Source organism: Lissotriton vulgaris, chromosome 7 (genome assembly GCF_964263255.1).
Source record: "Lissotriton vulgaris chromosome 7, aLisVul1.2, whole genome shotgun sequence".
Classification (NCBI taxonomy): Eukaryota; Metazoa; Chordata; class Amphibia; order Caudata; family Salamandridae; genus Lissotriton; species Lissotriton vulgaris.
Window position 1 is genome coordinate 1588613059 of NC_141695.1, and position 27669 is coordinate 1588640727.

At 45.2% G+C, this 27669-nt stretch overlaps 1 protein-coding gene across 2 annotated transcripts in view; it reads left to right on the forward strand.

Moving 5' to 3' along the window:
* The first annotated feature begins 320 nt into the window (after positions 1 to 320).
* RTF2 (replication termination factor 2) overlaps positions 321 to 27669 on the forward strand; it is a 429729-nt gene continuing 402380 nt past the window's right edge. The window contains exons 1-3 of one of the 2 annotated variants that reach the window (XM_086932494.1): positions 321 to 449; positions 16632 to 16726; positions 16829 to 16922. In XM_086932494.1, the coding sequence (XP_086788620.1) occupies positions 381 to 449; positions 16632 to 16726; positions 16829 to 16922 (258 nt within the window). In that variant the 5' untranslated portion in view covers positions 321 to 380. The remainder of the gene's footprint in view (positions 450 to 16631; positions 16727 to 16828; positions 16923 to 27669) is intronic. The other variant, XM_086932495.1, reaches the window with a different exon arrangement.

The following is a 27669-nucleotide window of genomic DNA, read 5'->3' on the forward strand; positions in this document are numbered from 1 at the left end:
AGGATTGTGCACTGTACAAAGAACATTGTACTACATAAAAGAATGTATTTATTAATTATCGCAATGTGTTTTCTATATTTGTTTTTCAAAACAATTTCTAATGTTTCAAAATATTTATACACTGAAACAAACGTTTTTTTATTTACGTATTTCAAAAATTATAAACGTTTATAATAAAGCTGAATAAAGACGTGTTTTCCCCTGTAATCTTTAGCGCTCTTGTGTTTCGTTGAAGCGAAATTTGACACTGTAATATGGCCGCTCTGATCACTGTTAACTGCGGCGCTGTTCTTCTCCCGGAAGTCACGCTTTTCGCAAATGCCGGAAGTTGTCTTCTGTGTTTATCTTGATGTTGGGAACACTAACCTGTTTCTGCAAACATGGGTTGCGACGGAGGCACCATCCCAAAGAGACACGAACTTGTGAAAGGACCAAAGAAAGTAGAGAAGGTCAGTAGCGTGTGTGTGTGGATGGGTACTCAGAGTAGCCGGTGTGAGAGAGCGAGCTGTGAGTGGCTGCAGAGCAGGAAGGTTTAGAAGAGGTGTTGATGAGTGCAGTGGGAGAGGGATTGAAGTTCCTGCGAGCAGCTGTATAGAGAGAGGATGGAGCCTGACAGGGCGTTCTGATTAAGTTTCAAGATAGGCTAATCACGGGGGTAATTGTGAAGGGATGGCAAGTTACTTTCCATTGGAGTTTAGGCATAGCTGCCAAGGTTTCAGATTACGATGTGTGACATTTTTATAATGTCAGTGTAATTATGAGTGACATCTCAGCGACTATAAGTGACACTTTCTCCGTCACCACTTACCAGAGTTACCGGACTGTAATGAACAGAAAATCAAGTAGCCGAGGTTGGTATAGTTGTTAGATGATATTTCATTCAAGTTTAAGAAATCAAATGGAGAACCCCACCAGGAGCAGTATGATCTCTGCTCAGCCCGTACTGCAACTCGTACTGCAACTGACATTCATCCAACATTCGAACATTCCACATTCAACACCCACATGCACAGGCTGAGCAGTACTCTACAACTTCTCCCTTCTTAACAATGAAAAGATGACTCTTCACAAAAGCATAACGATAAGTTACAAATCAAAGTATTATGCAAAATATATAAATATAATTAAGAACATTTATATAATAAATGGATTACAAAAACATGTGAAGAGGTGGAGTGAAATTCATAAAACCATTTTTTGAAAGCACAAAGAAAGGTGTAGAAGCGTGAAAGCAAAGCAAGAACTGAGAAAGCGAAACACTGGAGAGACACAACGAAAAAGCAACACAAACCCCTCTTCCCCCTTTTACAGAGACAATAGCTGAGCTAAGTGAGCAAGATGCAGAAGGTAAGTAAAGAAATAGAGGAGGGAAAGGGTGAAAACTGTGCTGCGAATAAGGCACAAAGACATGACAGACAAGAAGCTGAAACAGCAAACCCCCCCAGGGCACACTGATTGGCCAGACCAGAGTGAAGGTAGGTAGAATATTGAAAAAGAATAACCAGTGCAGGATAGAAATGACACATACCACATAAAAGAAGTAAAACATGCACGCAAAATGTGGACATACCACATAAAGGGAGCAAGAAATGCATGCAAGATGTGTTAGACATACACGCAAAATGTGGAGATAGCACATGAAATTTTGGCATTCTCCCACAAAGCATGTTAGAGAAAGGAGGTACCCACACGGCACATATGAAATTTAAAACAAACTCCCTCAAAACAAATTGGAGAGAAAGGCGTGGGAGGTACCCACAAAGCACATAAAAATTTAAAACGAACTCCCTCAAAGCAAGTTGGAGAGAAAGGCGTGGGAGGTACCCACACAGCACAACATGAAATTTTAAAACAAATGGCACCTATGAAATTCTAAACATTCTCCCTCAAAGCACATTGGAGAGAAAGGCGTGGGAGGTACCCACACAACACAACATGAAATTTTAAAACAAATGGCACCTATGAAACTCTAAACATTCTCCCTCAAAGCACATTGGAGAGAAAGGGCGGAACAAACATAGCTGCCAAGTTTTCAGCACGTGCATGAGTTACGTTTGTATGTTTCAAAGGCACCTATGACTGACATTTAAATCTCTTGTGTGACACCTTCAGTGATAAGAAAATGTAAGGTACAAAACAAAAATCTTGTATTAATAAATGCAGTGCCGGACCTGGGTTAAATAAACGAATCACACCTGATATTCAGTAAGTCAATGAAGACCATTTGGCTTGATTTTTTTAAGTTCTCTATATGATGACAGGCAGCTCTGCTGTCCATGGTCTTGCAGGTTACAGCTCTATAACCAGAGCGATAGCTCAGCTGTCAGATCTGACTTTTTAAGTTCTATGTAGAAAGCTGGATAGAAAGCTCTGCTCACTTCTGTGCTGTCACATCATGTGCAAACTCTTGTGGGACAGTTATGCCACCTAAACCAAGAACTCGTACGATCTATGTAAACTTCGCAGATAGTGCTGCTACTAAGGCCACTTAAAGGATAACTCTGGTGTGTGCTTGTGATGAATGTACATCCTTCAAATGCTTTCTGAAATGTAATTCCTATTTGACTTGTTTAAGCTGAGGGGTATTTCTTTATGGTGAATTCAAACCCTAAATCAGCTGCTAAACCCTGGAATGGCGGATTTATAGGTGTACCCTAAAGCCATAGCTTGCATGGTTATCTAACCTCTGAGGTGATTTTGCGCAGACATTCTGAGTCTATAATTTCAGTGTATTCCATTTTGGGCGAGGGGTAAATTTCTACCACCCCAGCTCCACCCGGTGACCCCTTTCATCTGTCCCTCATTGCGTCCTGTCAACACTTCCCGACTTCAAACAATGGCATTTGCTAAATCTCTAAAATATTCAATTTTCAGGACACGCTGGAATATTACAAACAGCATCATGGACTGTTTGTCACGGATGAAGAGCCACCTGTCTAAGTGAGCATGCACACTGTCTCAGACTGCAGGAGTGGCAGCAGCCTCACCTGATCGCGCACTCCCATTAATTTATATTATTATTACACAGACGGTCACACACTCGAGGTGGGTGACAACAAGTAGATGGTAAACAACAACACTTACTGTTCTTGAGTTTTGAATGATCTGACTCAGCCAGCCATCGCTGCATGACTGGCACATCGGCGGTGACTCTCTTCAAGGCATCTGGCTCACCTCAGGTCACGAGTGAACCACTCCAGGGCAATCCTATTGATCCAGGCTGCAGTGGAGGCTGTCTGCTGACGTTATTCCTAAACTACTAGCGCCAAGAGCAACCCAGTGATGGTCAGACTTGACTCCGTCACTGATGACCCCCGCCGTCCCCTATCTGTAGAGCACTCTCCCTCCTAAACAGCACCAATTAATTCACCGGCAGGTGGCCATTATTGGGCTCACCACTGCAGACAGTGTGGGCAAGCTAGTGCGAGCAGCACTGCAGCACTGCAAACAAGCACTCCCGCCGCAAACACTCAAGACGCAAACTCCATGTTCTCTGGCACAGGACGTGACATCCATCTCCCGTAGCACCACAGCCACAGTTTTTGTGTCATACAGACAATCCTGTCTGACTGGACCCCAGCTGTGAGGTCGGCAGGTGATATAATTATTGAAAAAGATACATTGTATCTAAATCCAATGGGCTGGCTGCCAGCCTTTTATCACCTGCGAGTGCCCCAAGCACCAGCTGGATTTGCGCGCACCGGCAGCGCTCTGCCAGAGCTGCCACACACACTTTGCAGATCTTCAGTGACAGCTGAGACATGCATTAATTATGAGTGACAATGCATTTCAGTGCGGTGATGCGGAGCACCACACTGAAATGCGTTAGTGTCACACGTGAAGCGTGATACTTAGCAGGACTGTTTAGGAGTGTGAGATGAATGCGATCACTTGTCATTGTTGTTGTACTGGAGAATTTATATTTGAATTTGATAAACAGAACCAAGACTCTTCACATGCAAAGCGGCAATATAACTTTTAAGAACGGAACCGTGCATATTACATTAACGTGGTCTTTCTTCTCAATCATGCTGGCATTACCTAGTACAGGTCAAATTTAAAGAACTAGACCATGAGTTTGACTCGGAGTAGCTAATGTTTTAACTTGGAAAATATAAACAGGTTCTTATGTGAAAAGCTTTTGTACCTACAATCTTGGTGAAACTGATGGTTATGGAGCTGGGGAGTGGGAATAGAATTTTCTGCATAAAGAATACTATCTAGGAGCTTAATGTAACCCACTAAGCTATATAGCCCGTGGACACCACCAATTCGGTTTTAACCATATCACGGACTGGCTTTATTAAAGTGGCACCTGGGGGTTCTAAAGGTATTTTTATTTCCTAGAAGACCCAGTAGGAAACTCCCCAGCATACGGTTAAGCCCATTCTGGTTTATACGGACCAAGACAAGACACCATGATGAAGCATGCCGCTAATAGAGTATGTGAGGGTCTAAAAAAGCAAAAGAACCACTAAGGGTTCATTGTGGAATCTCACTCATTGACTCACTTTAATCGCCAGTTGAAATCCAATGACTAAGGCTTATATAATGCCTTTTGGTGTGTAATATGTGAAAAGCAACAGTCTCCACAAAGATGAAAGTGGCCCTGGATCGTGTTAAGACGAGGGGTGATCAAAGCATTTTTTGATATATGTGTAGCATCATTTCTTTGTTAGCTAATAGCAGTGGCGAACTTTGAAAGCGGCATGGCGTACATATTTACCAGGAATAGGATCGAGCAAAGCTGACACTCTAAGGGAGGATTTAGTGGATTCTACCCTACAAGAACATTTTGTAAACCAGAAGGCCAAATGAGGCAATCTGCTGAACACTTTTATGTAAAGTGGCTAGAAATCCAAAGATGCTGATTTAAATATTCCAAACGAGAGATGATAAAATACACTCCTTTCCATATACTCGTTCCATTTCTAGCTGTATGATTGCGTGCAAACTGATGCCGTGACCTGTCCCGAAGGTCACGGATGTGTGATTAGCAATCCAAAAGACACGTGCCTGATGCGCTGATCAGTCACACTGCATTGTGCAGGAATTGATTCTCGCGAAAACAGATATGCATGTAGTATTCCATGTTTGATCCAAGTTATGAACCAATAATTTTATCAAGAACTTGTCACCAAAGTTATTCCATTATTTCACAATCACAACGAAGGCAGCGTGAATCCACAGTTGTTCTTTATTTTATATTTTTTCAAATGCTTTCTGCATGCCCATCTGCGTGTCAACAGCGACGTGGGGGTGAATAATTCATGCTGAGTAGACTTGTGTAATTCCACCCAATGCATTTCGGGCTATATAAACAGGGAGGTTTAACCCTGACCGTGTGATCCAATCCTGATTTAAACTGTGAACCTTGAATGAATACGTTATAGAACCTCTCGGTATAAATGTGCACACCCTGAAAAAGAAAAAGAACACTACTCCATCCCACCCGTGAATAAGTGCACAGCATTATTGCAATCTCACTCACCTGTAGTGTTCCGGGGCGCAGGGCAGCGGTCTAGCTGACCCGCGCCACCGGAGCGTCCCTGTGCTGACGCGTGACGTCAGACGCGGGAGGGTATAAAAATAAAGAGGCGTGGCTACGAGCTCAGTCGGAGCCATGTGTAGACAGCAATATCGGCTCCTGTCTTATTTAGCGTTATGCGGCCGCTCACACAGCGCTAACCCCAGCACAAACGCTACACTGGTGACGAGGGTCCCACAGAACCCATCTCCCTACCTGCTCGACGCCCTCATCGCCCTGCAATTTCCCCGGGCGGCAAATTCCATTCTCGAACAACAAGAGGGGAATACAGTTGTTAGGCCCTGGGCCACGTGCACAGAGGCCTCGCTCGCAACACAGCCAGCAAACGGAGAAAGGAGGCGAGGGCAAGGCCTGTTGAGCAGAAACAGCGCTTCCCACGACGACCGAGTGGGTAAAGACAGCACATCACGCCGCCACCTCAGGCCAAGAGTCACCCCACAGGAGGAAAATACACGCATCGCCACCGAGGCCCCAGAGCCAGGTCGTGAGAGCGCGCCCAGCACAGAGGGGGACCATTCAATTAGCCCGCAGAAGGGACGATTGTTATTCCCCGGGCCACTGCCACCTCCCATAAACGTCGAAGAAACAGAGCGGCACACCGCGCACGTGCCAAAATGGCGTCCATTCCCGCCCTGGAACCTTTCGTGGTTGATGGAGCTCCTTCATCCCTTGCCCCATGCTGGAGGGATTGGACGGACCGCCTCCAAATCTATTTTGAGGTAGCGGGAATTTCTAGAGAAAGGAGCAGAGCCCTACTCCTACACCTAGGAGGCAAAGACATACATCGCATCTACAAAACGCTGACAGAAGCCACACCGAAGACATACCAAACACTCCTCACGGCGCTGACCACCTACTTTGAACCCATGGCGAGCAAGGATTATGAGCGGTTCATCTTCCGCCAAGCGAAGCAAGAGGCCGACGAGTCTCTAGACGCATTCCACGGCAGATTAAAAGAACTAGCCAGCTCTTGCAGATTCCGAGATGAACAGGAGGAGATCCGAGGACAGATCATCCAAGGCTGTTTCTCATCCAAACTCCGAGTCGCCATCCTCCAGGCAGACGACAAACCCCTCGCAGACACACTCAAACTCGGCCGGTCTAAAGAACTGTCTCAGGCGAGAGCATCCCACATGGAGTCAGCCCTTCACCGACCTGTCAAAATTGAACAAGTCAACACGGCAGAAAAGGTGAACGTGGTAAGACCCAAGGGGAGACAAGTGAGCGGGCGAAAGCAACCAGACAAGAAGAAGGAGTGTGGGTATTGCGGAGGCCAGCCCCACCGCATGCAAGACTGTCCCGCGAGAGGAAAGAAATGTAGCGCATGCGGGTGGATGAACCATTTTGCAGCGGTATGTAGGTCTACGAGAGCCAAGAAGGAGGCTGCACATGTGGTGAGAGAAGAAAGGGACAGTGAAGACATGGATGATGACGCAGAGGACTATCCAGTCCATTACGTATATGCCATCGATCAACCAAAAAGGAAGAAACGCCGCCTCCCAAAGTGCCGCATCAAGATTCACCAGCAAGAGGTGAGAGCCACCATTGACACGGGGCGTCTATTGAACTGATGGCGGCGAACGTGTACAACCAACTGAGGGGAAAACCTCCACTACGCAAAGCAAAGATCCGAGTGTTCGCATACGGCTAGAAGACGCCTATCCCTCTGATCGGGTGTTTCAAAACAGAACTACAACACCAAGAGGCAACTGTGCCCACAACCATCTATGTCACGAAAGAAGGCAGTGGCATGCTGCTAAGCGGACAGTCTGCAGAAGATCTAAAACTCCTATCCTACTCCCTGGCAGTACTAGAAGAAGAACTAGACACCATCATGGAAGAGTTTGAGGATGTGTTCACAGGCATCAGATGCCTATAAGGGAAGGAGGTGTCTCTCCACATCGACCCGTCAGTCCAACCGGTCGCGCTGAGGCATCGGCGCATTGCGTTCCACCTAAGAAAGTCGAAGAGGAACTCGAAACATTAGAAAAACAAGGGATCATAGAAAAGGTCAGTGGACCCACCCCATGGGTATCTCCGATCGTAGTGGCCCGAAAACCCAAGCAACCCGGACAAGTCCGCATCTGTGTAGATATGCGCCTCCCGAACGCAGCGGTGAAGAGAGAACGGCACCTAACCCCCATGATAGACGATATCCTAGGGGAACTCAACGGCGCTAAATGGTTCTCCAAGGTAGATCTTCGATCAGGATATCATCCGCTACCGCTCCACCCTGATTCAAAGTACATAACCACCTTTTCCACTCTTGTAGGACTAAGACGATATCGGCGCCTCAACTTCGGAATATCAAGTGCAGCAGAAGTATTCCAGAACACCATCCGCGAGGTTCTCAGTGGACTCCCAGGAGTTCTAAACGAGAGCGATGACCTACTCATCTATGCGACGTCCATTGAAGAACACCACCAAAGACTACGAGGAGTTCTACAAAGAATCAAGGAGTCAGGTTTAACCCTACACCGAGAAAAGTGCCAATTCCTGCAGCACAAAATCAGCTTCTTCGGGTACACCTTCTCAGACCACGGAGTAGCGCCGGACCCCGACAAAGTAAAGGATGTCCAAGAGGCCCCAACTCCAACGAATGTCTCAGAAGCAAGGAGTTTCTTGGGTATGGTGAACTTCTGTGGGCGTTTCATCCCCGATCTCTCCAACCTCACCAAGCCACTCCGAGAACTGACTAAATCAGCCACCACGTGGCAATGGGGCCCAGAACAAGAGCCAGCATTCCGAGACACAAAGGCAGCCTTGTCAGCGGACACCACCCTCTCATACTTTGATCCCTCTAAGCCCACCAACGTGGCCGTGGACGCTAGCCCTTTCGGCCTAGGGGCAGTGCTGACGCAGCTTCAGAGCAACGGGGAGTGGGCACCCATCGCCTACGCCAGCCGCTCATTGACAGATACGGAGCAGAGGTACTCGCAGATTGAGAGAGAGGCCATAGCCATCCATTGGGCCTGCCGACACTTTCATGTCTACATGTATGGCCACTCCTTCACGGTGACCACAGACCACAAGCCTCTCCTACCCCTGTTCCAAGGCTCAGTATCAAAGGCACCTCCGAGAATCGAGAAGTGGATACTTCAGCTACAAGGGTACGACTACCGAGTGGATACAAGCCAGGGTCAATAAACCCCGCAAATTACCTGTCAAGGCATCCCCGAGAAGCCACCCTGAAAGAGAAGGAAGAAGCGTAAGACACAGAGGAGTATGTCCGTCTGGTGACAGAAAGATCCCGACCACTACCCATGAGCCTTGAATCCATCGTTGAAGCCTCACAGAACGATGAATGCCTCCAACTGGTCGCCAATGCAGTCCAGTCAGGGAACTGGCGCCCCATCCAGGAACTCCCTAAGCAAGAGGACATCACAAGCTAAGGCAACCCTGGAATCCATCCTGAGAATCAAAGAACTGTCCCTCGACAGCCAAAGATGCCTTCTACGAGGTCCCCGCCTAGTCCTGCCGGCCAGCCTAACCCATCAAGCGGTGGAACTAGAGCATAGAGGACACCAAGGCATGATGAAAACCAAGAGCCGGCTGAGAGCCACGGTGTGGTTCCCGGGCATGGACCCAATGGTGGGACAAACTGTCAGAGCTTGCAACTGGTGTCAGGCAGCGGGGCAGCCGGACCGCCCTCATCCAGTCGTGACCGAAGACAACCCTTAGAGGCCGTGGGAATGCGTAAGTGCGGATTTTGGACACCTCCCTGATGGGCGATACGCGCTTGTGATAATTGATGACTTTAGCAAGTATCCGGAGGTAGAGATCGTAGGGAGCCAAACGGCCACGGAAGTCATTGCCAAATTCGAGAAGACGATCGCCACTCATGGCATCTTTGGAGTGGTCAAGACTGACAATGGACCACCCTTCCAAGGTCAAGAGTTCGCAGAGTACCTCAAGAGCTGGGGTATCCATCACCGCAAAATAACCCCGCGCTGGCCCCAGGCCAATGGGGAAGTAGAGAGGTTCATGCGCACGCTCAACAAGACCATCCGCATAGACCTCGCCGACGAATCACCTCTAGAAAAGGCGATTTACAGCTTCCTAAGGAAATATCGCATGACCCCACACGTCACCACGGAGGCGGCACCTAGTGCGTCGACCATGGGCCGGATAGTGAAGGACACCCTCCCGAACCACTCCACGTGGGTTCCTGAGCGAGCCAGCAAAGAAAAGGCCCTGGCAAACCGAACTCACTCCAATGAGCAAGCCAGCAAACGACGAGGAGCCCGTGAATCCACAATTCAACCAAGTGACCAGGTCTATGTCAAGGATCGCTACCCAGGAAGCAAGTTCCGACTCCCGTTCGAACACCAACCGTGGACTGTCACTTGCCGGACCGGCACCATGGTGACAGCCCAGAGAGGAGCCGAAACAGTTACCAGAGACATCTCATTCTTCAAAAAAGCGCACCAGAGCAATTAACCGACTCCAGCACAACCCAGCCCGGGTGCACAGCAAGGAGAGGAGCCAGAGATTGATCCGTACATCTCGGAAGAAGGCCTGGGGGACCAAGACACCTCTCAGTTTCCAGCCACCCCTGAAAGCAGAGTATCAAGCCCGTCTTCTCCGGCCGGAGGAAACAGTACCCCAATTCCGGGGACACCGAGGGTGATAATACCCAGAGGGGGACAGTCCAGATATGGACTGCGGCAGAATCCTGCACTCTCCTCCCAGCTAGCTGTCTATCTGGTGGACTGACGCCCTGAATGAACACTAACAGACTGGTAACAGATCCATCGTTTTATAATCTACCGTAACTTTGATGTTTCTCTGTTTTGATAAAGGTTAGAAGGAATGTAGTGTTCCGGCGCAGGGCAGCGGTCTAGCTGACCCGCGCCAACCGAGCGTCCCTGTGCTGACGCGTGACGTCAGACGCTGGAGTGTATAAAAATAAAGAGGTGTGGCTACGAGGTCAGTCGTCGCCACGTGTAGACCGCAATATCGGCTCCTGTCTTATTTAGCGTTATGCGGCCGCTCACACCGCGCTAGCCCCAGCACAAATGCTACACCACCCAAACATTAAAATGTAACCGATATGTTTCTACAAAATAAATTCATCAAAATGTAACCAATATGTTGCCGCAAAATATATGCCACAACAATTTAAATTCCATAATAATTAAAAAGAATCACAAATACGTGTGAACAGGATTTAAATTTCCTTCGTAGTGAGTGTTACAGTTCCTTTCAGTGATTTTCGTATGTAACCACATGAGCTCCTTTCTGAATGTTCCATGTTCTCTCGCTTTCTTTGAGGTGGTACTTCATTTACTGCCATTACATTCTTCATGTTTAATTTGATCATTATTATCATCAGGTTGCAAACTTGCGTAGGGACAGAACGTTGCACTCCAAAAGAGAGATGATAGAATGCACTCCTTTCCCTATACTCGTTTAATTTCTAGCTGGGTGATCGCATGCAAACTGATGCCGTGATCTGTCCCAAAGACCGAGGGATGCTGGTGGGAGGGGGGTGGAAGGTGGGGGGGGGGTTTCAGTATCGTATTTACCAATGAATTCTTGTGCATTGAATGGAAGTGGTTTTCACATTAGTTTGGCACAGTCGCTTTAGTAACGTTTTGGGTTTTGATTAGAAAGGGTTTCTGGAGCACTTATTATCAAGGGATACGGGGTACCATTATTATGTTTACACAAGCATGGTTTCATAAGGGAGCAGGGTGGGATTGGTAAAGGGCTAACTACTGGAGGTATTAGTATTATTTATACGCAGATGCCAAAGACAGCTTGCATTGAGCAGATGGTTTAGATGTCTTTTTATTATTTCAGTTACCCCTGAGGAAGGGATATACAGCCCGAAATGGAATGGGTGGTGTAATGATGTGATGTAGTGATGCTTTGTGATGTAATCTGGAATGGTATTCTGCTTTGGATGGTTGTTTTTTTTATATAGATTACAGGGCAGTTGAAGACTGGGGATGGAAAGTGTCAGTAAGCTAATTGATATGCTCTGACAATAAAATATTTAATAACTTACCTAATACTAAGCGCGAGTTATTATACTGGCGACGAGGGTGGGATGAACCACAAATTACATGAGGCTACTCAGCGTGATTGTTGACCCCTACATGTCGCTGTTGAAGCCAGGATGGGCATGCAGAATGCATTAAAAAAATACAAAATAAAGAGCAATTGTGGAATCACGCTGTCTTTGTTGAGATTGTGAACTTGATAAAAATATTAGTTATACTTGGATCAAACATAGAGTAAACTACATGCATATCTGTTTATCGCGAGGATCAATTCCTGAATAACGCAGTGCGGCTGATTAACACGTAAGTCGCGTGTCTTTTGGATTGCGAATGAAATATTCCAGAACTTTTATGGTGTGCCAGGCAAGCCCTACTCCCAACCAGGGTGTTGTATATCAATTGCTCCAAAACAATTTTGAAAAAGTGGTTGCACAATGATAGGTTGTAATTACAATTTTCTTAAAAACTGGATAAAGACATCTATGTAATACATTGAGCCAAAAATGACTATGCCATAATATAAGATACATAATTTATCGAAATGTGCATAGCATCTTCCTTCATTTTTCCATATTGCTTCTTCACAATGAGAATATGTAATTTTTATGACTGAATTTTTACTTAGGAGGGCTTGGCTTAGGAACAGCTGGAGCTACTACTCCTAGAAGCATACCTTGGAGTCAACAGCAGCACAAATGCACTTGGCCCCGAAAAATCTTAACAATTTTACTAGACCTGCAGTTGTAGTGACTTAAGTAATCTACTTGACCTATTTGTAATGCTCTTGACCCACAAACTGGTTTCAAATGATGTGATTGTGGGCAAATAATTGAATTAATTGAGCTGCCATTGTCTTCATTATCACATATGAGAGTACCTTCAAATGTGCAAGTTCAGCATGTTTGCCGTAAAGAAACTACTAAACTTTCTTTCCATATATAATACAAATCTAGCCACATATAGGATACACATGACCCCTGACTTAACTCTTAGTTCATTAACAGCATTTTCATCAGGGCGGGGCAGGAATGTTTCTCAAATCACTTTCAAAAACAAGCATTGGCATAGCCAATAGGTCTCTCCTTTGGGACCTTATAAGTGTTTAGCCATGCAACAATTGATGTTGTTGCACCAAGGATATTGTGCTGCATAACTAAATACTTATAAGGTCCCAAAAGCGAGACCTATTGGCTATGCCAATGCTTGTTCTCTAGAGGACACCAGTTGGAAGAGGAGGAGTGTTTGCTCTCCAAGTGCTCTGTATTTCTGCTTCTTTAATGTGTGATCCAGGCACTGGGGAACGTCTTCTGAGGTTGACCACACTACTCGAGGTATTCACAAAGATTTGCGCAGAGGGACTCAGTTGCACTCTGTTCTGAGGGTCCAGTTCTATGAATGAACTTCCCCACTCTATGGTTGCACGGGCCGATACATTTACGGTGGCCTCTACTGTACACAACTGAACAAAAAGCATTTGCAATGCAATAGGTCTCACATTTACGCGAATTTGAGCTATTGACATTGCAAATAATAATGCGTTTTTGTTTTGAAAACATAAATAAAAGGCATTGTCATTTAAAATGCCAGTAGCTTCAACTCGTGTAAATTCGAGACCTATTGCATTTCAAATGCTTGTTTTTCTTGCCACATAAAGCCATGCGCCACCTCACAGATGCTTTCCTTAGTTTCTGAAGTCCTGGTAGCATCTGTTTGAGGCCAGCTTTTCTGTGGCATGTCTTGTGCTATAGAATGCTGCACACCCACTTAGCGAGACCTAACTAGCACTTTTAATAAATACATAATTAAAGCATGAAGTGATAGCACTAATCGGCATATTTTACATTGAAATTGCCACAACCTTACCACTGGCATGCAGCTTTACTGCTAAAACGGTATAATGTACAAACAATACTGTTTGGAAATAGAGATCTGCAAATATGTGTCATTTGCATAGCCCCAAGTAAAGAGTTCTGGATTGTTTTGCTTCTATTTAACTTTTTATTCAGCAACACACTTCTTAATGACAAAATATTTGCTTTTGTAATTCATGATATATTTTGAAATAAGTGTAATATTAATTCACAGGCTATTTATTTCAATGCTATGTGTTACATAACATTAACTGACATCTTCAGATAACCTCACTTGACAAAAACCTATAACTCTAGTAAGAGAGAAAAATAAACCTCATTTTCTAAGCAGCAATTAGTTAACCCCTTCGACGCTGATGACGAGCTCAGCTCGTCATGAAGCGCACACCTCGTACGCTCATGACGAGCTGAGCTCGTCATGAACCGCAGGATTTTCGAATCTTTCGCGCACAGCGGGAAAATGCGCCGCACCGATGGTGTTAAAAGACAAACTGACATTTGACCACTTTCCTTGCACAGACAACAAATGTGTCAAGATAAAAACAAGATTTAATGGTATCTTTATTGCTCATTCACTTTCTGAATAAACAGAGCACCTATTCCTTTCCAGCCTAAATTTACTCGCCAGATGGAAATAGTAGGTGCTAAAAATAGCTCGACCTGATAACATTTTGCTCGCAATTGGGAGTGGGGGAGTAGATTCCTAGTACAGCAATAAAGAAAAATTCACTAACACTAAACACTAGTCAGCAGTGTGCAGCATTGTCAGTTCCTGTTGGAAGACACCCATCATTCACAATCATTAAAATAATAATTATCGGTGCTTGAGAGGTTGTGTGTGGCAACAGAAATAATGGTCACCCCCTGCAAAAGAAATTCAGACCTACACTCTCTTTCCTCCAGCTGTTTTTGCAATTCAACCATGCCACCATTGAAGGCCGACGCACAAGTTGGTCTATAACATCCATATGCTCATCGATCACTGCTATCTCGCAAAGCAAAGAGAACAAGGCAGAGGGACCACCAAGTCTGGTTAGGAGTCGCTGCTGTAAGGCGAAGCACTCATAGGTGCACATGACATGTCAACTCCTGGAAGCTCTGCACCAGGAACTGAAGGCATGGGACCCATGTTTTGTCGAATTGCGGTAAACTGTGTTCCACAAATGCAGCCAGTTTTTTCCATGCCAAGGAGGTCCCACAGTCTGTATAACGAGTCCATGTGAGTCAACCTCAACCTCAAAACCTGGCTTTTTAATCAATGAACTTCAGTCCCCCTTGTTGGCTAAACATTGCAGTTACTTAGCGCCGAGATGCCCACGGGCCTTCGTTCGTGCTCTACAAATGCTGTTATAAATAAAAATAAATAAATAAGTCACCATCTCTGTGCCCCATTTCGACAGAATGACCTGCTTTGCAAGGTTGATGGCTTTTTCTTTTGTTGACCAAAGAGTATAGGTGAAAGCATTAGGGAGCCCCAACAAGCTATACCTGGGAAATCGGGGCATCTCACTATCATACATCAATGTCTGCTAGGATATCGGCCCAGTGGCAGAGCAAGTTGGGGTAGTTCCATAAGAGGTGCGACAGTGGGCCTGTCTGGCCACAATTACCCCAGCATCTGTCATCGTCACTTTATTTCCATTTGGCGGTTCTTGTGGGCGTGTAATACCAATAATGAATAATTTTGAGCAGGTTCTCCTTCCCAGAAGCCCTGCAGGCTGAAGTACAAGAGTGATGTAGAATGTATGAACATTCCTTATCTCTGAAAGGGCGTTCTTATTCCAATTCCCACCACCGTCAAGCTGGGAAAGTGCTGGAGTTTCGGAGGGTATTAAAAAAAGCATAAATGTCAGAAAGGAGGCTTTTACCTTCTTGGAGGGTGAGAAGTTACTTTTTGTTAGGGGTCTGCTCATGGAAGGGCATACTAGAGGATGTCATCCAATGTTTGATGGTGACATAACTCAAATATTAAGTGTCTGGTAGACCATTGTCTGTTTTAAGTTGTCCAAAGTCAAGCAGATATTGTAGGTTAGTTTCTTTTCAAGAGGAAACCGACATGCTATGCTGTGCAGGTGGGAAGTCTGGGTTTCCTGATTATAGGTGTAATTGGTGAGATAGGCGTGGAGAGTTTCTTGGCTATTCTAATCGGGTCTCATTTCCCAGTAGTTGCTATCACAACGAGGGAGATGTATACCCCTGGTGGACTGTGTTTTGAGCAGCCAGGGTACTTCCCGTATGTGTATGCCAGGGATCGCTTGGTATATAAAACACCAGTGCTTGCCCTCTGCCCTTCCACCATATATCTCAACTGCGCTGCTTGATAGCGCACCAAGTGGGGAATGCCCAAACCCCCCTCTGCCACAGACAGTGAGGTGCATCTCCTAGCAATGCGCGCCCACTTACCATCCCAGATGAAGGTTTCAATGATCTGTTGTAGTCTCTCAAGGATTTGTGGAGGGGTAGAAGGGATGCAGCGGGAGGGTTTGCATTAAGTAAAGAATCTTTTAGAGAAAAGTCATTGTGATGGATGCTATCCTACCTAGGCATGATATTGCCCCCCCTCCATGATCGGATGTCAGAGCATGCATTAGCTAGCATGGATACATAATTGTGTTCCGCCATTTGTTCAATAGTGGAATACAGTTGAATACCCAGGTATTGAGACCCCCCTGAGTTGCCCAAGGAAAGAGGACGAGGCTCTCCAGGTCGGTTAACTCGCTCAGGGGTATGGTGAGGTTGACGGCCTGGGACTTACACACATTAATCTTATAGCCGAGACCCTGCCAAGCGTCTATATTTCCTGCAGCAGTGGGGGTAAGTAACGTTGGCGTTGAGTGATGGCCTCTAGGATGTTTTCGGCGTATATAGTCAGTTTGTGAACCTGGTTTTCCATGGTTATGCTCTTGATTTGAGGGCGCACACGGACCCGTTCAGTGTGGGCAAATATAAGTGGGAACCATAGAGCCAAAGTCCTTTTATGCCATAATTAATTACATGGATAAATTCATAAGGAAATCCCTTAGAAGTACTAATTCTTAAAGTATGCTTTAGTTTGTCATTTGGCTTGTTTTTTAAAAATAGTTTAATGTTGTATTATTTCACGTGTTGTGTTTGCATTATAATTTTGAACTGTAAGTTTAAATTACTGTCAATATTACCATTTGAATTCTATCTTAATACTAACCTTTTGTTCCTCTTTCCTAGGTTGATAAAAATGCAGAACTGGTTGCTCAGTGGTACTACTGCTCACTAAGTCAGGAAGCGTTAAAGAAACCTATTGTAGCCTGTGAACTGGGCAGGTATATGTGTTTGCTATTCATGAAGATTGTTTAGTTAAAAGTAATGTGTGTTTCATTGTGACTACTGTAATACAATGTAACAACGATTGTCAATAATTTCAGGCTCTACAACAAAGATGCCATTCTTGAATATTTGTTGGACAAGTCTCCTGATAAACCAATTGCAGAGGTTGCAGCCCATATTAAGAGCATTAAGGTGAGGCCCTCATAATAGTAATAATAATGCAAGCATTTATCTTGTGATCATATGAGATGGATGAATAGATTGCTAGATGTAGTGGAGATATCATAAGCACTGCGCTGTAATTCATTCAGGGAATCGTACGTTTTCTTGACTGATTATTAGATACTGTGATATTGGGAAAACTCCTTTTAGGTCTTGTATAAAGATAGCATTTGTGTCTCACCAGCTTTATGTGATCAAAAATCGTTTTAAAACTAAAACTCTCTCGGCTCCCAAAAAACAGTGGTAAATTGAGTTTATGGTTACAAAACAAAGCTTACAAACAACAGAAATTCAGCAGTTATGATTAAGTGAAACTAACCATAACTCATACCTTTTCATGCATGCACAGCAAGCATCACAATGATATGTTTGTTGACATCACTGATGATATCGCAAACAATATGTGTTTGAGATATCATGTTTGTAAACCTTTTATTGACCTTTATAAGAAGTCTCGATTAAAACATAAAGTCTTCGAAATAGATATTTAATATGATCTTGTATTTTAGGACATATAGTTAATATAAAGAGGAGAAAAACTCCATTGACAGCAAAGTCCCCAATAAAGTGAACCAGCTATAGAAAATTCAAATAAAAGAGAAAGAAGACAAGTGGAAAATAGAACTGTTCATGCTCAAGGTCATCAGACTACCCAAGCAGGATGCTAGAGCAATGGCATTCTCCTTGCCAAAGATACCTTCACTTATACAAGACACAAGCCTCTTTTCATCTCTAGACTTCATTAACAATGGTTGGAGTCAATCACTCTGGGGCCTCCGCTCTCCTCAGATAGATTGAATTGATTGTTTATCTTGTAGGTTAGCATTTAGTACATGGCCCTAGGCATCATGGCAGCTGTCTATTCCTGTATCTTGGGTGAAGAAGCTTACTTTCAGTGTTGTACAATGCACAGGGTGGACACTGCAAGGGTGAGTCGAGTCACCATTTCCAGTAGTTGTTAATGCCCACTATGTCCTTGGCGTTGTGGAGAAGTACAAGTTCCAAGGTTTGAGTAAGGCATAGACATCTAGCTGACTTTATATAAACCCATATATAGTCTCCGAGAATATGAATCATCGCTCCAACTGGGTGAGAACATTTTCAGCACTGTGAGGTTGATTAAAGTTTGTCCCTGTGTAACTTATATGGGTACCAATGCCAACGTTGAATGATTATGAAATAACTACATTTGAATCTGGCCTCATTTAAAGCCCTATCATGGGGACTAAGTAGCTCAGCCCAATCAGCATCCCCATGTCTTTTGTATCCCCTGTTGCCATCTGAGCCACAGTAGTTTCCTGTAGACTTGAAATACAGTTCTTCTATAAGAGGCTCCTGACACAAGTTTTCCTAACCTCACCATTGTACTATATAGATGTGCCGTGTGGAGAACATTAGGTCAATCATGCTTTTACAAAATTTACTGGTCAAACATTGCTTAAATTGAACCTTGCACCAATAGCGGGAAGAATATAAGGTACATTTTTCCTGAAACTCTATGAATGTGTTCTGGAGCAGCTATCTGATACCAGATGTTTGATTGATTTGATAAACTTCTCTATCCTATGCTGACGACACACAGCTGATCCTTCCCCTCACTGACAAACCTACAGCCACTAAGAGCAACTTCCATGATGGGATGGAGGTCGTAGCCTCCTGGATGAAGGAGAGCTGCCTAAAACTCAACTCCGACAAAACCAAAGTCCTCATCCTGGCCTCCACTCCCTCTGCTTGGTATGACTCCTGATGGCCAGCAGCACTCAGACTCTTCCCCCCCCCCCCCCCCCTCCCCCCACCGACCACACACGCAACATCGGCATCATCCTCGACTCCTTACTCTCTATGAACCGCCAAATCAACGCTGTATCGTCCTCCTGCTTCCACATGCTCTACCAACTCCAAAAGATCTTCCAGTGGATCCCCACGGAGTCCAGGAGAACTGTCACCTAAGCACTCGTCTGCAGCAAGCTCAACTACAGCAACATACTCAATGCTGGCACGACCCAAAAACTCCAAAAGAAATTGCAGTGCATCCTGAGAGACCTTCACTGGCTCCCGATCAATAAAAAAAAATCACCTTCAATCTCCTCACATACGCCTACAAAGCCTTGCACAACACTGGCCCTGAATACCACTGCCTTTCCTTCTGCACACTGACCAGACACCTCCGCTCTGTCCATCTGTCCCTGGCCACTATCCCACGGATCTGCAAGACATCGGCTGAAGGAAGATCCTTCTCCTACATTGCTGCGAATACCTGGCACTCCCTACCACTGCATCTCAGGCAATCTGCATCACTGTATCAATTTAGGAAGGACCTCAAAACCTGGCTCTTCAACTGAACTGCATTGCCACCCCCCAGCGCCTTGAGCCCAATACCGGTGAGTTTTCGCGCTGTCTAAGAATCTTGGTTGATTGATTGATTTATTTCCTCCGAGGCAAGTTAAGCATTTGCTGTTTGGTGGGGAGGTTCAATTGTGTTGCAGGGGAACTTGCTTGTGTAGGGAGACATTTTTTTGACAATCTTATGGCAACTAACCATATCTTGATTAAGTTCACTAGAACTGGATTTTTCTCTGCCAAGTCTTCTCCCAATACGGCATTTGTAGATTACCCGAGGAACTTTGTCTCCGGATGATGTGGCTGCATGAATCTTAGATATGGTCAATCTCAATGTGTGGTACTCCCAGGGGTATCATGCCAAATACATAGTTCAACCATGGGGCCACCACCATTGTAACTTTTTGTACACTACCCCTTAGGTAAAGTTGTAATTTATTCACTAAATCTTTTTGCATTTGATCTTGCAGGATTCTTAAGTTGTTGCCCCATAGCTACCCAAGTGTTTAGTTTTAGTTTGAACCAGCTGAAATGGATAACCTCTGACGGATCATGCAGATGTTTTTTTCATCATGGGCATTGCCTCACTCTAAGCCCAGTAAATGTTTTCACCTCAGAACTGGGAAAACTCAGTAATAATCTCCATCAGTTTCAGCACTGACGTACGGGTCAAGGATAGGGTCATCAGGACGTTTGAGATTATCTGCCTAAACCCTTGATGTCACCTGAGGCTTGAATGGCGATGGCTAAATGTTCCACACCTGACTGGAACAGCAGGGGCGACAGAGGGCACCCCTAGCTGATACCTCTTCTAATTATATCTGTAAGCAAGAAGCTGTTGCAGTTCACTTCTGCTGTGGGCTGTTAATGTAACTACTTTGCAAATAATATAAACCCATTCTGTTCATGCTGCAGAGCAAGTAGGCCCATTCCACTCTGTCGAAAACCTTTTCGGGATCTAGGGAAAGGGACACCTTTTCTCATTTTTCTTTAATGAATTCCAAAGCAGTTTTAATGGCGTATGCATACGATTCATTGACCCAGGTCCTTGTGCCAGCCCCCCCCCCCCCCCCCCTGCAACCGTTTTCCTGTCCAGCTTGCCTGGAGTCCATTGCCTGTCTACCTGCTTCTGTCTGTTTGTTTCTCCTCTGCTTGTTTCATGATCTGTTTTGCCTTTTCTGCTAGTTTTTCTGCCCCCTGTTTTGCCTTTTTCTGCCCCCTGTTTTGCCTTTTTCTACTTGTTTTCCTGCCAGCTGTTCTGATTTTTTCTGCTCATTTTCTGCCATCTGTTTTGCCTTTTTCTGCATGTTTCTACTCTCCTCCTGCCGTTTTCTTGAGATATGTCGCAGGGAGATTTGACACGACAAAGACCTCGCACCGCAGTGCTCAGTTACCCCCGGGTATGACAGTGCAGCGCTTTACAAATGGTGATTAATTGATTTATGGATTAGCATCCCCATACAAATCCATCCTGATTGTTGTGCAAGAAAGCTGAAATATTGTGTTAAGCCAGTTGACAAACACCTTAGCAAGGATCTTCCTCTCACAATTATTTAGCAATGTAGATCTGTAATTCCCGCAGTATAGTGGGTATCTGACTGGTTTATCAGTTAAGGAGATATGCTTTTTGTTGAACAAAGCATTCAAGCCATCTGTCCAAGCAGAGGTACAGTAAGCGAGGCTGTCTGCTTGTAAAATTCAAGAGGGAGGGCACCCCCTCTGGTGGCTTTCCGTATTGGTATTCTTTTGATTGCCTCAGTAATTTCCTTCTCATGGCTATCACTATCCATGTCCTCTGATTTATTGCAAGTTGGATAATAATCATTCAGACAAGAAATGGGTATTCTAGCATATCGGCCATTTCCGCTTCAGCTGTATATAGCTGAGAGTGGAATTTTCCGAATTCCATTGTAATCTCCATTGGGCAGGTGAGTAGTTTGATCTGCAATATGCATATTGCCCTTATAGCTGATGTGACTTCTTTATTGCTTTAATTGAAGTGCAAGGAGTCCCCTTGCCCTTTTCTCCTTTTTCAAAATGACTGGCTTTTATATGGAACAAGACCTTCTTAGCAGTGATGTAACAATAGTTCCTGCAGCCTCCCCTGTACGGGGGCCCTATTCTGCACTGTGCATAGGTCCCTGGCCTGAGAGCTACTGACTGGGTCCGAGATCTATGCCACTGCTTCTCAGCCTACATTGAGGAACGTTATTTAACTCATTTTCTGGTGGTCAGGGCAGTTGCATCTCTTGGTGATTCATGATCTGTTTTTGCCTCTAAAGTCTTTTGTGTTTCTGTTGACTGTCTCTGGGCTTTTGCAGTCTCATCAGTTGCTCGCCATGTAAAATGTATCAACTGCCTACACGATCTTGTGTGAGGTTTCCAAATTGTGGTTGAAGTCTAAATATTACTTGAATTGGCTCAATTTCCTTTTTTCCTGAGGTAGCCAATGTCCCAAAGTGTCCTTTTCAACAGGTCTTGGTTTTGAATGTTATTATCCTTGTGTCCAGATGAAGTCTCACTGGAGTGTATTCTGGGCTAAAACTGGTACCAATTTCACATTATCTGATCTTTTGGAGAATGCTGGAGTGGGTCAGTCAGTAATCTATTGTCAGTTCCATGAAGACAGGACAAAAATATGAACACTCTATCGTTAGTATGTAAAAGCCTCCATGATTTCACAAGAGAAGTGGTCCTCCAGCAATTTCTGAAGGTGACACCTGTCATAGTTCCGGACATCTGGACGGGGGGAGAGGGTGGGGGCTATACCGTACTAGATTGACTTTTCTGCCCCCCCCCCCCCCCCCACCCCCCGCTTCCCGGTGATGACAGGTGAACAACCAAATTCTGTCAACAGCCTACTCTGGCAGGGCGTGAAATATCATAAAAATTACACTAGACCTATAGGTCTAGTGACATGAACCATCTACTCGACCTAACTGAAATACACGACCTCTGACTCTGAAAGCTGAGCAAATGTGACAAGTTATCGAGATTTAAAAGCAGTTGTATTGCTCATTCACTTTGTGAGCAATAAAGATGCCTTTAAATCTTGCTACCTTGTCACATTTGCTCTGCTTTCAGAGGCAGAGGTCAAGTGTCCGTTTGTCTTCCTACTCGCCAGAAAGGGTGAGTAGGACCTAAAAGTAGCTTTTCGTTATTGAATCTGACTAGCAAATGCGAGCGGGCGAGTTGATTTTCTGAGCCCTGTCTTGTTAAAGAGAGAACCTGATTTTGTATAATAGGAAGCTTGTATAGATTCACATTCGAAAGGGTGGCCTTGTATTAATAGCCTGGCAAATACATATCTGTTATCCGGGTCACTCTAGGATTTCTGTATTTTGGCCGGGAGATTCTTATGGATCAGTATGGCCACACTGCCTTTCCTACATAGTGGCTGTTGAGAGCCAACTGTGTTGTCCATGTTGTCTATACTGGAGGCTGCTGTCACCTGCCCCACTCATCCTCACTTAAGTTTGTCTGCTTCCTTCTGTGAGATGTGAGTATCTTGCAGCATTTCAATATATGTTTCCTTGAATACTAGATAGCTAAGCAGTTTTTCTCTGTAATGTAGTTCGTACGGCCATTTTCAATCAATGACCAGATGACTAGATTCCTGATTATATGTGTTAGTTCAGGCGTATGCAGCAGAGTGCAGTAGTAATAAATTGGCTTATAGGGATATCCAGATCTTGTTAGCAGGGTTTGCAGCGTTTAACAGTCAAGGTTATGTTCTGGAGCAGATCTATATAATCAGTATACTATAGTGAGTGACGTTCGCGGGGGCAAGAACTGTTTATAGGAAAGTGTCTTTTAACGAGGCAATCACTTGCTTTTGGATTATTATAACATTTCTAAGAGAGAGCCTGCCTTCTTGCATTCTGACAGCCTCTCTGTAATGTCTTGCCATCCTATTTTGCTTGGAAACCGAGCACTGGGATACTTATTGGCAGTGACATGGATGATAGTTAATGCAGGGATGGTCTACAATCTGTGTTCACTCAATTGCATGGTGACTGTTGGGATGGAAAAGTACTCTGCATTTTTATGGACGTGTACCCCTGCCTGGAGTTTTTGGTGGTCCCATTACCAGGCAAACACCGATCATGCACATGCGCCATGGCATAGACCTGTCTCACGGATTGCTGTCTTGTTGGACTGGGAGAGGTGACCAAATTGCTACCCTCATAGTTGTGGAAGACTATTGCCTTCACCAGGTGTTAAGCAACATGAGCGCGGTGGATTAGCAGCACACTGTGTGGTGATCCGTAGGAGTGAACAGATAATTTTTAACCTGTCACTGGAGTGAGGCCTGCAGGTCTACTCACCTTTTTAAACTTCCGCTGCTGCATGTTTAACTTGTCCTTGCCTGCATTAGTTAAGTGTAGCGTGCTGCACTGGGCATGAGTGGTGACTCTGCGCTGGATGTGTGCGATCCTGGGTAGGGTACAGAGAGAGAGCAGTATTCTGCAGTACATAGATGGGCATTTAATGGGTGGATGTATACCTGCGTTGGATTCATTACATGAGATGTAGTGCTGTACAGTGCCTGTGCAGTGGAAGCATGTGCTAAGTGTTTGTATGCTTGCGAGAAGTACATTACATGAAGGGTTGAATTGTTGTGCAGCAAGGGTGAATTGTTGTGCAGCTCGTACATGGCAAATGTGTGTGCTGGCAGTGTGTGTTTGCAAGTAGCTCACCATGGCACAATACTGAAAAGCTACAGTACTAAGCAGTGCTCACAAAATAAATGTGTGGGCTGAATGCATGTGTGTCTGTGATGGCACAATGCATGGAGATAAGAGTACTGGATAAATGTATGTGCTGTGGCCATACACGGAGTGCAAGTGTGCCTTTAATGGTACATTACATGGTGGAGCCTGGGTTGAATTTTGGGAAGCCCAGGCCTGCTTGGCGAAGACATGAGGAGTAGAGTAATTCCTCCCCCCTCCCCCCGCCCCCTACCAATTTATTTATTGTGTATTCCTGTAGGCTGTTTGGGCCACACTGGAGAAGTGTGAGAGAGACTTCCACTGTACTCTTTGAAGGTAATCCTAAAGAGTAGGACTGTGAGCCGAGGATTAATTTTATGATCCACATATCACTGTGGCTCACATCCAGGTGTCAATTCGCATCACTCCCTGTTTTGTGGGATTATCCGCTTCAGAGTCTGTCCTTCTGTGAGAGACCGCCTATCAAGAAAAAGAAGAGATCAGTGTACACTTGAAAAGAAGCAAAACTCCAACATAAAACTTCAAAGACATAAACACTAAATTATATTTGGTGTTTGGAAATGGACTATTAAAAGTTAAGGCTGAACCCCCATAATTTATCATATACAAAGCAGCACGATGGGCTGTGAGTAGGGGAAGCTCAGCAATACTTCTGCCTGTGACCAGGGCTGGGTGGCCAAGGCCAGCTAGTCTCCATGCTTGGTGAGGGGACATCACCCAGGGAAACCAAGACCACTTTCTCTGGACCCTGGAGCACCAGCGCCTGCCTGCTTGACAAGACCAGTGTGCCCTGTGAGAAAGAGAAGAATGTTGGAGGGAGCGAGATCCAGTGGGGTGCCTAGCCGAGTGGACACCTGGTGCGTGGTGTGAGGAAACTGCTGCTGCACTGATCAGTTCATTGCCTATGTGCAGATTCTAGTCTGTGACACCCATATGCCTGGAGAGTGCTGCTGTAAAGAAGTCCGCACTGCACTCCGCTCACGGCCAACTGAAGCCATGTAGCCCCAGTGGCGGCAATCCCTATATGCCAGGATGGGTCTCCATTAAAGGTAATGCTGGATCACATGGGGCGACGCTTGCATGGAGACTAGCCGCAACCCCGTGTGCCAGTACTGTTGTGGTAGGGACTGCTGTATGGTGAGGCCTGGCACCTTGGCCGGAATATTTACAGCAACCTGTATGCCAGGAGGGGTTGCTGGTACTGAAGTGGTTGCGATGATTGGGCCATTGCTCGAAACATCTGAGCGTTGACGTGTGTTTCACCACGGAACAACAAGGATTGAGCCGGGTCTGCCCCCAGTGAAACTGAGAAAGTCCGTGTGTGTGCGTGCATCGTTGCATCACTGGGACCCTGGCTGGGAGAACAGGAATCTAATCTCCCGCCCCTTAATTTCTGGAGCACAAGACTTATTATGCAAGAGGAGCACAGGAGCACCTCTTATCGCTGCAGGAGCTGGCTGCATATGCTCAGAAGAGAGTCGTGTGCAGCTGACTATCTGCACAGGACCAGAGCAGTGTGAGTGCCCGCGATCTGGGCACATGCTGGGACATTGCATGCCTCTTTACTGCTGAAGCAGGATAGACTGGAAAAGCGCCTTTCAGGCCCGTGCAAACTTTTATTATTATTAACTGAGCTTATAAAGCGCCTGGTTACACTAGTCAGTGTGTCCCCGCGCTAATAGTGGCCTAAAAGAAACTTGCTGAGTCAGAGTGAACTCTTGGCTTACTAATGTATATAGTTTTACTATTGCATGAAATGCATAGAGTTAAAACTAAAATACTTTTTTTTTACTATAGAAATAACTATTTAACTGGACATTAATATATTGACATTGCTGTGCCCTCTTTGAGGTAAGGGTCTTCTTTACTGACTTGTATTTACACTTCCTCCCTAGGAGGCCTTGTACTGATCGACCATAGCTACCGCCGAGAGTCGAGTGCAGAAGGGGTACTTGGCCCAGTTGCTTAGGATCCATAGTAGGTAGAGCCCCTGGACATCCGGAATAAAGGGCCACAACCCCCACAGTTAGGACCAGTAACCCTTGCATGCCCCATGGCACCCTGAAAAGCGATGTGACAGCGACCATTAACCTTAAATTGGGGATCTCGATTTATCTCTGTCCCTTGGCTATGAGCCTATCTTTGCGCTGTCTCTGGCCAACTGTCTATTACAGGAGTAGCAGAGAGACTGTCCTTCTTCTGAGTTACAAACTGCCTGTGAGGTTTTTGGAGTTCAAGTTTCTGTCAGCCCTAAGGCAGGGGTGCCCTCCGAGGACCAAAGTATCCAAGTAAGACTCTAATTCTTGCAGATCGTAGCATTTATGATCTTACACTAAAGGATGATAATCACGGTTGCGGAGTCCAATAATGCATGCTTTGTCTTCTGCCTTTCTGTTTAAGTAGTAGGCAGATGACGAGAAACTTACTCCGTATAACGCTGGTCGTGAAAGAAAAATCAGCTGTATCTCTTATCTTATCTCGCCTAGATTGAAAACTGTGCTCTTGGAAATTCAGTTACATGTCAAAATTCAATGAGTTATATGTAATCCCTCCAGCTCCTATCTTCGAGATCAATGACCTTTTTTTTTTATTTCCCTATTTCTTATCCACCTGTTAGTGTTGCTACCAAATTTTTCCAGGCTGTTAATCCTGGCCTCTGTTTTAGTAAGTTGAGCGTTAAATGTTGACATTTCCACATGCCTGACATTTAGTTCTTCTATTTTTTTCATCACTAACTGTTCTATAGTGCTGATGAATTATTTAAGTGTGTCAGGCATTATTGCAGTCCTAGTAGGATCTTGGGTAGCCTCTGTGACCTTCTTTTTGACACTTGTCAGTTCTCCTGAGAATAGAAGTAGTCTAGAAGGTTCCTGGACATTTAAGGGCTAAGTGGGATTAGACTAATGGCTGTTATTTATTCGCTATAAGTCATTTGAGAGTAATAGTCTTGTTATCTTCAGTTATGCAATTGTGAACTAAATGAAGAACCTTGTTGGCTCATTGTTTAACGGCAACAGGAATGAGCATTTCCCTGTAGACGCTTTTCGTGCTTATGTGATGGATACAATGTATGGCAGTCACCAGCAGGGGGCAGGAGACTTTGAAGAGCTGAACTATACAGCAGTGCCTCCTCTGCTGGGCATCTTATTTGCGTTAACTTCCATATTGTAGCCCCCCCAGGTCAAGTTGTGACGTCATTCAATTCCGCACACTCCAAAGTAAAATTGGCACTAGATGGGGGAATGAGGAGGCTTATTTTGCTCCCTGGCCTTTGAAGGCTCATGTCATACTGCCTGTAAAGGTCGTCCACCCACTGGAAACCAATCAAACTCAAGGGGGCTGCTGATTAACATTCACACAGCCTTGCTGCACCCGTGTAGTGGCAGTTTACCACCAGGTATCCAGGCAGCAGCACCCCTGGTACCCATGGAGCAGGCCAGGACCAGGTCCACTGCACACACTTTGCACAGCCTTATCTGCCGAACAGCAAGCATGACCATAGTTTAGCCAGGCCCAGAGCTTCTTGAATGCGGTCAACAGGCACACAGGCCGGGACGTGGTGAGGGACAGCAACACAGTTCCCTCCACAGTACACATCAGTGTAAAGCAGTTTTTTCGTTTCCAGGGGCATTCCGCCACCTCAC